The sequence below is a fragment of the Cervus elaphus genome, chromosome 5 (assembly GCF_910594005.1).
Source record: "Cervus elaphus chromosome 5, mCerEla1.1, whole genome shotgun sequence".
In the NCBI taxonomy this organism is placed as follows: Eukaryota; Metazoa; Chordata; class Mammalia; order Artiodactyla; family Cervidae; genus Cervus; species Cervus elaphus.
In genome coordinates, this window is record NC_057819.1 from 113,163,475 (window position 1) to 113,174,370 (window position 10,896).

The following is a 10,896-nucleotide window of genomic DNA, read 5'->3' on the forward strand; positions in this document are numbered from 1 at the left end:
ATTGTGTGGCTTCCTCAGAGGCTCAGTGGTCAAGTACCCTCCTGCCAATGCAGGAGACACAGGAGTCAGAGGATTTGATCCCTGGGTCGGGAAGATCCCCTGAAGGAAGGCATGGCAACCCACTTCAGTATTTTTGCCTGGAGAATCCCATAAACAGAGGAGCCTGGCGGGCTACAATCCATAGGGTCACAAAGAGTCAGACATGACTGCAGGGACTGAGCTCGCAAGCACTATTCTATTGCTGAGATAGACCACATTTTGTGTATCTGTTCATCAGTTGATGGGCAGCATTTGAGTTGTTTCCATTTTGGAGCTGTTATAAATAATGCTGCTATGAACATTTGTATACAAAAGAACACATTGTATGCTTCCATTTATATGGAATGTCCAGATTAGGCAAATACGTAGAGGGAGGAAGTGGATTAGTGGTTTTCAGAGGTTGAGGGGAAGAGGATTGGAGTGACTGCCGAAGGAGCTTCTTTTTGGAGTGATGAAAATGCTCTAAGATTAGATAGTGGTGATGGCTGCACGACTCTGTGACCATACTAGAGACAGCTGAGTCGCATACTTTAAAAGAAGTAATTTTATGGTGTGAATTATACTTCATTAAAACTATTATTAAAAATAGTGAGAAACATTTCATAACATACAATGACCACATAAAGAAAGAGAGCACCCGATGATGATTTACGCAGTTTATTATCAGAAGGAGAAGCATTCTGCCTTGAGAAAGGTTTTGCTAATTTTGCTTTTAATCTACTTCCATTTCAAGCATAATGTGATTCATTTTTACTCTGCTCAGCGTTTATGATTGGAATTTGACTCTCAAATTATTCAGAGCCGAGTTGAGTTTTAAAGACAGCCAAGACTATGAGAGGAGAAGCAAATATAATTTAAAGCTAGCAGAATTATACTGATATTAAAAATTCAGTGAAATTAATCAAAAAATTGACTCAAGAATCCAGGAAACCCTGAAAGGAGATTTTTGCAGTTCAGAAATGGGAGGTGTTAGAGAGGTTCATTTGTAGTTTGCATAGCCTCCTCTGCTTTGTAAGCTTTAGTAATGAGATTAGGTGGTCTATAGCTTGTGATTAATGCATTTTGTGTTAAAGGTGGCAGTAATATTTTAAATATCCCAGTGATCACTGGATTTCATTTTTGCAGGCAATTTGCAGCTTCTCTGAGTAAAACATTTATATTCAATTACAGAGACTGGTAAATGGACTCCCCTCTCCCCCCTCTAATCACCAAGAAGCATTAATAGTGGTTTCTGATGCCACTTTCTTGAAGGGAGCAAAAGTTATAGCTACATTTCTTTCAAAACCTCAGCAGCATCACCTTCTGCAGCCCTTCATATACTTTCTTCCACTTCTTTGACTTCAGATGACACAACCTTGCCATCCACTACTTCTTGCACGACTGTCTTAATCTTCCTGGTTTTCTTTATCTCTGAATTGAGATTTAAACATAAAATGTTAATTCAGACCCGAGACTCTGCTATTTTAGAATACTCAGCTTTAAATTATTATTTTATATCTATTTCCTTCTTTTAGAAAGGAGTTGAACCCATTCTCTTTCTTTTTTTTTTTATTTTTTTTAATTTTTTTATTAGTTGGAGGCTAATTACTTCACAGCATTTCAGTGGGTTTTGTCATACATTGATATGAATCAGCCATAGATTTACACTTATTCCCCATCCCGATCCCCCCTCCCACCTCCCTCTTCACCCGACTCCTCTGGGTCTTCCCAGTGCACCAGGCCCGAGCACTTGTCTCATGCATCCCACCTGGGCTGGTGATCTGTTTCACCATAGATAGTATACATGCTGTTCTTTTGAAACATCCCACCCTCACATTCTCCCACAGAGTTCAAAAGTCTGTTCTGTATTTCTGTGTCTCTTTTTCTGTTTTGCATATAGGGTTATCATTACCATCTTTCTAAATTCCATATATATGTGTTAGTATGCTGTAATATTCTGAAATGATCTTAAGTCCATTTTCTAGATAAATGTGAAAAATTTACTACTCTCCCCACTCCCCACAAAAGAAATATGTCATATTGAATTAAGTAAAATGCACATTTTCATCCTGTTTTTCTCTTTTAGGATCTTAGGATGTCTCAGGACAGTAATAATAGCCTGGGCCAAGAAAATCACCCCATCAAGGGGAATGTGAGAAATTTCCCATATGGAGGGTTTCTTTATATGATGTGCCCTGTTTTCAGAATCCCTAAGGTGATATCTGTTTACTTAAGAGCTGACTTTCCTTTACTTTTCACCAGTGGCAGGAAAGTGGTAAACTACTGAGTGAGAATTCAGTCTTATAGGAAGTGTGTAAGAATTTAGAATACTTACCTGCCTCATCCAGAGCGCTTAACTGATATTCTCTAGTTTTAAGAAAAGGAAAAAAAAAAAAGAAAAACAGAAAAATGTATTATTGCCATTTTGCAAATGAAATGCTCTCCTGCCTGTTCTGCTTTAAAATAAAATCTGAGTGATGTGTGTTTTACTACTGTTTCTATTTTCCCCCGCTTTGCAATGCTTGCTCCTTGAAACTGGAGTGTCTTACTTTTTAACTTGAAAAATCCATAGCTTCAGAAATGACTGGTTTAACATACACTAGGGGTCTTTAATTACTAGAGGTTTCTGTAATTAAAATAACAAAATTGCGAAGGCAGTTTACATCTTGTTGCCTTTCGTGGGGGTGGTATTTGAAGACGGTTGCTGCTACCGCACTGATGATTCCTCAGACTGGCTCCCACAGACCTCTGTGGCCTGTTTTTCAATTCATGATCTTGCAATGAGAACTCTGAAAAGTTATAGTGCTTTCACATGGAACTCTGCTCAATGTTATGTGGCAGCCTGGATGGGAGGGCAGTTTGGGGGAGAATGGATACATGTATACATATGGCTGAGTCCCTTCCTTGTTCACCTGAAACTATGACAACATTGTTAATCGGCTATACTCCAATAAAAAATAAAAAGTTTTAAAAAAAAAGTTATAGTGCTTTCAATTATGTATTAATCATAAAAATTAACACAAGCATATCTGTATCAGATATGCTTAACCATCTTCTATCTCAGTCCTACAACATGACCTTAAGTACAGAGGATCAGTATTTTTTTAGGGGGTGTGCATACTGGTGGGTAAATTTTTGTTTTGTTGGTGGTGTTGGTGGGGGTGTGTGTAGTTATTTTTCTGCTAGGGATTACATTGGTGCTGGGGAAGAGTGACAGAGTTTAAGGTATGGACATTAAAGTAGAATAGCAGATAGACATCGGCGCATATCCTCTGATTCTAAGAGCCTTACTTGACATCTTCTCCTTCCAGAAGACGGCGGTAGGTAGCAATTTCCTGCTCAAGCTGGATCTTTATGTCAAGGAGGATATTATATTCATGGATCTGGCGTTCTGTGTCGGTCCGAACCTGCACCAGTTGGCCCTCGAGGGAGTTTAGCTGTGCCTGGATTACGGCCAAGTGGCTGCTATAACGAGCATTGGTCTCCTCTAGTGTACGCTCCAAAGCTTCTTTCTATGAGCACAAGAAAAAGTGGATGTTTCTTATCTGAGGACCTGATTTAAGAGGTATCTCAATGTTAATTTCTCTTGAGAAGAATTCTTTTATCTCGTCATTGTGGGAATCATGCATATTTCTAGCTTTATCTCTCACTTTTTCCAACTAGGCAGTCTCAGCCAGTCATCAGGGATCACTGGCTCTTCAGGTTTTTGTTTGTTTATTTGAGTTTGCACTCACTGTTCTCTTACTATGGTATATGTATTTTTGTTCTCTGTATTTGCTTCTTCTCACTGTGATTTGTAGTGCCTTTCCATTAGGAGGATTGGACTTGCTAAACCTGTTGATGGTAGGCTTGGTTATGTGAGTTTCTTTGGTTAATGAAATGCAAGTGAAGCTGACCAATGCATTTTATGAGGAGACAGCTTTAAGAGCTATCACATGGCCTAGCTATTGCCCCTTTCCTTCTGGCACAACACTGGCATGTCCACTTACCCTGGAGTGGAAATGTCATGGAGCAGAGCTGAAGCCAGCCCATGATGGATGTAGTGTTGTTACAGGGAAGAACAAAATCTGACCACATGTTGGATCTGTTTCTTTTACTTTAACGTTTGCTTCCTGTTGTTTTTGTTCACTGTCTTATACATAATGGCCTGCCTCTGGGAACTATGCCTCTCTGCCTGAATGTTAAATCAAAGTACCTTTGCTTAAGGAAACATCCTTATCCTGTCCACCTGTGGTGTTTTAGACACTAAGTAGTGTCTGACTCTTGCAACCCCATGGACTCTAGCCTGCCAGGCTCCTCTGTCCATGGGATTCTCCAGGCAAGGATACTAGAGTGGGTTGCCATTTCTCTCCCCAGAGGATCTTCCTGACCCAGGGATCAAACCCAGGTCTCCTGCATTGCAGGAAGATTCTTTACTGACTTCCCTGGTGGGTCAGATGGTAAAGAGTCTGCCTGCAATGTGGGCAAGACTACAAGACTACTTAGCTACAAGGGAAGCCCTGTCCACCTGTAAATGACTACAAGAAAGAAGAAATTAACAGCCTTCCTCAGGCTAAACATTCCAGGAGATATTTGTAAGACTTATGGCCCTTTTTATTTTGTTTCCTCACCTCCTCCCCATCTCTGTTCTATGAAAGAAACTGGCATCCAGACCCCAGATGAGATGGTTATTTTGAGACATTAGTCTGCCATCTTCTCAGTCTGCCAGCTTTCCAAATAAAGTCTTTATTCCTTGTCTCAACACCTGGACTCTGATTTATTGACTTGTTGTGTGGTGAGTAGGGTGAGCTTGGACTGAGTAACACCATCATTGTAAGCCACTGTGATTTGAAGGTTGTTACCACAACATAGGACTTTCCCCATGGCTCAGACGGTAGAGTGTCTGCCTACAATGTGGGAGACCTGGGTTCAACCCCTGGGTTAGGAAGATCTCCTGTAGAAGGAAATGGCAACCCACTCCAGTATTCTCACCTGGAAAATCCCTTGGATGGAGGAGCCTGGTAGGCTATAGTCGATGGGGTCGCAAAGACTTGGACACTACTGAGCAACTTCACTTTCACCACAACATAATTCATCATGAGCTGACTGATATGCTTAGTGTGGAATGTCTTGACCCCTCTTCTCCAATTAAAAATTGCACCTTACTCTTTCCAGTCTACTTTAAGTGCCACTTTCCCTGTGACATCCTCCAACTCTACTTTGGCCTCTGTATTCTTGCAGTGTCTTGTCCTTTACTTTGACTTCTTTCTGTCTTTTCATTATCATCAGTTGTTTGATGTGTTTCCCTTACTGCTCTGCAAAGGGAGGGATTATTTCTTATAGGTATTTGCATTTCCAGAGTTCCTGATACAGGTGCTTAGTAAACACACGCCCCATGAGAGTTGACAGTTAGATGTGCTTTACCATGCTGAGCAGGGACTGGAGCTCTATTTCCAGGACCTGGTGGGTGTGTCTCTGCTCTTTTATTTGATCCTTGGTTCCTTTTAACTCTTCAGTGCTCACTGTGACTTGCTTTTGCAGATCATTAATCTAAAGTTCCAAAATGAAAAAAAAAAAAAAAGGAATGAAAGAAAGAAAATAAGGAATAAAAGGAGGAAAGAATGGAGGGAGGGGTGGAGGGAGAGAGGAAGGAAGGAAGGAAATGAGTTATCTGTTTTTGGAAGACAGCTTCCTCACGTTTGCTTATCCATTAGAATTATGCTATTACCTGTATGTCAAACTGTTCTTTGGCTTTCTGAAGGTTCTCCTGGGCCATGGCATCATATTTCTGCCTCATTTCATTCATGATGGCACTGAGGTTCAGGCTTGGAGCAGCATCCACCTCTACATTTACATTATTGCCCAGATGAGCACGTAGACCCCTCACTTCCTATGGGAGTGAAAATTCCAATTGATTATAGTCTGAAGTACATTCCCAGATGAGGCTATGCAGAAAACACATAGTAAGTCTTAAGGCTTCTTTCCTTGGGGATGAGTAATAGAGAAAGAAAACAACTTAGTTAAGGCTTATTATGGTCCAGTGACTGCTCCAAGTCATTTAAACCTGGCAGCAGCCTCACTGAAAAGATGTTAAGGCTCATATCTATCTCGTTGTCATCTTTTTCACCACCACCACAATCACCACATCTTCCTCTTTTTCCTCCTCCTCCTCATTATTATTAGAGCCATTCTATCATTTCCAACACTGCTTCTGAATATTTTCTCACCTCCTCATGTTCTTTTTGGAGAACATACAGGTCTTTAGTCAGCTCTTCAATTTGAATCTCCAAGTCTGCCTTTGTTAGAATTAAGTCATCAAAGACCCTTTTCAGGCCATTAAGATCAGCCACCACTGTTTGGCAAATCCCCTGCTCAGCTTCATACCTGTGAATTAAGTAGTAAGGAGAGATAATTGAGTTCTTCTTAAGCCATTATAGAAGAGATGATCTTAAAATGATAATAAGATCAATCTTTATGTGGTATAAGAGATCAGTTTCAATACATCATTGTGTCTCTATACATTTGAAAATGTTCTGGAGAACTTTGAACTCAGATCGTTTGCTTCATAAGTGTAGTCTCTGTGATTTGGAGTGATTGGTAAAATAACCACTCTGAAATTAGTTTTAAAATTTCCTAAATTCTGGAATATATTGTTTTAAAAGTTAAAAAATTGCTCTAATTACTGTGTTAGCAAAGGATTCACATTATCGATATTAAATAATGGTTAGTAGAAACAGACTCACAGACTTAGAGAATGAATTTATGGTTGCCAGGGGTGAAGATAGGGGGAAGGAATAGTTAGGGAGTTTGGAATCGACATGTACCTTGCCATATTTAAAATGGATAACCAACAAGTTCCTACTTGGTTAGCACAGAGAACTCTGCTGAATGTTATGCCTGGATGGGAGGGGAGTTTGGGGGGAGAATGGATATATGTATATGTATGGCTGAATCCCTTTCCTGTCCACCTGAAACCATCATAACATTGTTAATTGGCTACACTCTAATATAAAATAAAAAGTTAAAAAAAGTTAACTAAAAAGTGGTTAGTTAGATTTACTTAATGAATGCACATGTCTGGTTTATTTTTATTATTTTGTAAAAAGATGCATCCAAAATGAATTATCTTCTATGATCTTATATATTCCCAATTTTATTAAAATAGTAAACTTTAAGAAATGATAATGCAATGAGACTCCCAGATGCTGACTGGAATTAATGAACTTTTACTGCTTTAATTTCCAGATCTGCTTTCTAATTTCTTTCTTTTTGATCCCTTATTGCATTATAATGCTGCACTTTTAAAACCACAAAAGGCTCTTCAGTGCCAATGTGTTGTACAAATTCAGGACGAGGAAGCCCTAGTGTGGAAGCAGTTATGAGGAACAGCTCTGATCGCATGTAATGTGATGTGTCTACAAGAAAGTGAACACAACTTGAACTGCTTTAATCAACCTGGTTCTTTGGCTGGTCAGACCTTACTGTAAAACACTATCAAACTGGAAGGATTAAGAGTCACCCCTGGAACTTTGGTCATTTACTTGAAGGAACGTGGATGACTCAGAGAATCACTAAGGGTAGATAAATGACCCTCTTTAGATAACAGAAGGGTACAGGCAGAAGGGAAGTTGTAAACTGCCTTCCTATTACTCCAAAGGGCAGAATTAGTTTCAGTAGGTGAAAAGGTAGAACTAAAAAGAACGTTCTAGCAATCAGAGCTGACCGAGAAGAACAGTAGTAATTACTGGAGGTGTTCATTTACACTCTGGGTGACCGTATCTTAGGACTATGGGAGGAGAAGTCCAGTCCTGATGATAGATCAGAAAGCTTCTAACACTCTTTTAACTCCAAGGCTCTGGTACTATTCAGTGGGAGCTCCTTTGCCAATAGTGCTGTGGGGAGTCAAGTGTCATGAAGGACCACTGAAAGGCCCTCCTTTTCAGGAAGTGTCAGCATGGTATCAGAGAACCTACTTCAGCCTGAAGTCCTCGATAGCCAGTTTAGCATTATCAATTTGCAGGACACATCGAGCATTCTGCAGTTGAGCATCTTTAATCTGGAAAATACACCAGAAAGAGTGACATTTTCAACTGGACAGAAGTCTAAAATGATTGAGTTGATCCTCAGATACAGCCTTTCTTGTACTGAAGACGATGTTCATCTCAAGGATTGCTACATGAAAATAGAAAGGAGAGATATTGGGTTGGAGCTTTAACACAATAGATTCATAAAATGCAGCTTGAGTCCTGAGGGTTTGGTCAGTTTCCTTATGACTCTACAAATGAAGAGCTTAATTCAACTTGAGCCATCAGACCTTACTGAGAGCCTTGTCTTTGATGTTCCTGCTTAGAACCTTCCTCTTAGCCCCTTTCTCTTGGTGAATTCTTCCCTCCTCTCAGCCTCGACATCATTGCTTCAAGGAAGACTTCACTGGTTTCCTCACAACAGAGCTGGATGAAGTGCCTGTGCTTTCACAGCCCCACATAGCCCTCCCTTTATCCTTCCACACGGGACAATGTTGCCTTTGTCCAGATTTGTTTCCCCCTAAAGCACATTAGGGCTTCCCTGGTGGCTCAGATGGTAAAGAATCTGCCTGCAACGTGAGAGACCTGGGTTTGATCCCTGGGTTGGGAAGATCTGCTGGAGGAGGGCATGGCAACCGACTTCAGTGTTCTTGGCTGGAGAATTACCATGGACAGAGGAGCCTGAAGGGCTACAGTCCATGGGGTATCAAAGAGTTGGACATGATTGAGCGACTAAGCACAGCACACAAGTCACATTATGTTCACCATCATATCCCCCAGGGCCAGCACTTAGTGTCTGCTAAATACTGGCTGAATGAATGCACACTTGCTATGTGGTGTTAACTTGTGTAGGCGCTGGGGCTATTGTGATGGCAAAGTCCCTGATCTTAAGAAGTGGTTACCTAGTCGGTGAATCCTCTAAGATGCATATAGATCAGAAGTCTGCTTGTTAAAGATGCTACAAAGGCATGTCTCTTTCAATAGATCTAGTCCTGGAGAGAGCGGTCTTCTTTCGTATACTGGGCCTGCTCAGGTAAACGGAACATTTGGCTGTGCCTATGTGTTTAGGATGGCCTGAAATAGCTTCACAAACATGAATCATGCAATGGCTGGGGGAGAATGGTTGGCTGATTTTGAATATTTTAGTGGGAGCCTGAGAAAAATGAGCTGTTGGCAGAGGGACAATTTATACACCTTTGCCTTCACATCCCCACAGTTCCAGATCCCAAAATAACTTCCTGTAGAATCAGAATCAAATTGCACTGATGTTTAATATAATGCAAGAAAAGAGAGACTTGCTGGCAAGTAAGTGGCCTTTGCTGTAAAGAAAGAGGAATGTTAAAATAGAAATGAAAATGAAAGGAACAATTTTCTTGATTAGATATGGAGTAAGTATTCTGTGTCACATTTAACATCTTCAGTTAGGAGCAAAGTCTTCTTTTATTCACATTATTGATAAAACGGAGCGCTCCACCTTTCTGGTATGACATGGGAGCAGGTATGATTGCAATAAATTTGAATTGGGGCAATAAAACATTTTATGACTGTTGAAGTGGTTTCTGAACTGCTTGGTGATGATGATCAGATTATTAAATGTTTTAAAAGCATTTTAAAACCCAGATATCATTTAGACCTATGCCCCATCCCCATTACCACCTTGAATCATTTCATCATTGAAATTTATGATCCAGTATTCTGACACTTGTGGAGCTTCCCTGGTGGCTTAGATGGTAAAGATTCTGCCTGTAATGAAGGATACTCAGGTTCAATCCCTGGGTTGGGAAGATCCCCTGGAGGAGGGCATATTCATTTGGAGGGCAACCTGCTCCAGTATTCTTGCCTTGAAAATTCTATGGACAGAGGAGCCTTGCAGGCTACAGTTTATAGGGTCGCAAAGACTGGGACACAACTGAGCAACTAAACACACACACACACACACACACACACACACACACATACACACACAAAGTCATCCTATTATGTAGTCAAGTTCTCCAGCAATAAGGGTAGATGGCATATAAAATATTGCGTGTAAAAATATGCCACTTTTATAGATCTGGCATTTAAGCCTAATTTGCTTTACAGTGCCCATTTGGACCACCCAGCAAATGTGCCCTTCTTGACGTATGATACACCTGGACAGTGGAGAAGAAAGCAGAGGTATCATGCCTCACCTGATCCCGCAGCTCTTTGATTTGTTCCAGATAGGCACTGTGGTCCCGACTGGTGCTAGGCGTGTTGGTTTCATACCAGTGCTTGATCTGCAGTTCAAGGTGGGAGTTGGACTGCTCCAGTGACCGCACTCTTTCTAGGTAGCTTGCTAGGCGGTCATTTAGGTTCTGCATGGTCATCTTCTCATTGCCAGCAAACAGGTTTCCTCCAGCAGGGTCGCTCCCATAGTTTACCATGTGTCTAGACGTTGAGATGCGGGTGCCGTGGCCTCCAGCACCCCCATACACGCTGGGTGTGACCCCCCTCCTATATATGGAGCTGCTCATGCTGAGCGCAGGGCCCTGGGAGGAGGAACTCAGGCTTCGGTGGGAGCTTCTCTGATTGAAATCCATTGGCGGTTCTAGGAGGAAGCAGCTGTTGTAGCTTCAGGATGGATGGAGCAGAGTCTGTCTCTTGGTCGTGGATAAGCTGACCTTTTATAGAACTCACAGGAGAAACGCCTCCTCCGCTGACATGTCACTTTACGATTGACACCATGATCCACCTTGCCTTGCCTCTTTTTTCCCCTTTGTACAGCAATCTGTTTAATGCCATTCCAGAAATTGCCACTAGAGGCTTTTCTCAGAGGCTTTTTTCAGGAGTGATTTCTTTTTTCAACAGAGGAAACAAAGGGAAACTGGGAAGTATTGTTTTAGCCCTTGCA

The 10,896-nt window shown here is 41.2% G+C and overlaps 1 protein-coding gene across 1 annotated transcript; it reads right to left on the bottom strand.

Annotated features, from left to right (window-relative positions):
• Positions 1–680: 680 nt before the first annotated feature.
• On the bottom strand, positions 681–10,656 carry KRT20 (keratin 20). Its single transcript, XM_043904500.1, has 8 exons — positions 10,196–10,656; positions 7,971–8,053; positions 6,225–6,381; positions 5,726–5,887; positions 5,422–5,547; positions 3,310–3,530; positions 2,354–2,385; positions 681–1,449 (listed from the first exon to the last, which is right to left on the bottom strand). The coding sequence occupies exons 1-8, from the start codon at positions 10,583–10,585 to the stop codon at positions 1,352–1,354; spliced, it is 1,269 nt and encodes a 422-aa protein (XP_043760435.1). The 5' UTR covers positions 10,586–10,656; the 3' UTR covers positions 681–1,351.
• Positions 10,657–10,896: the final 240 nt, after the last annotated feature.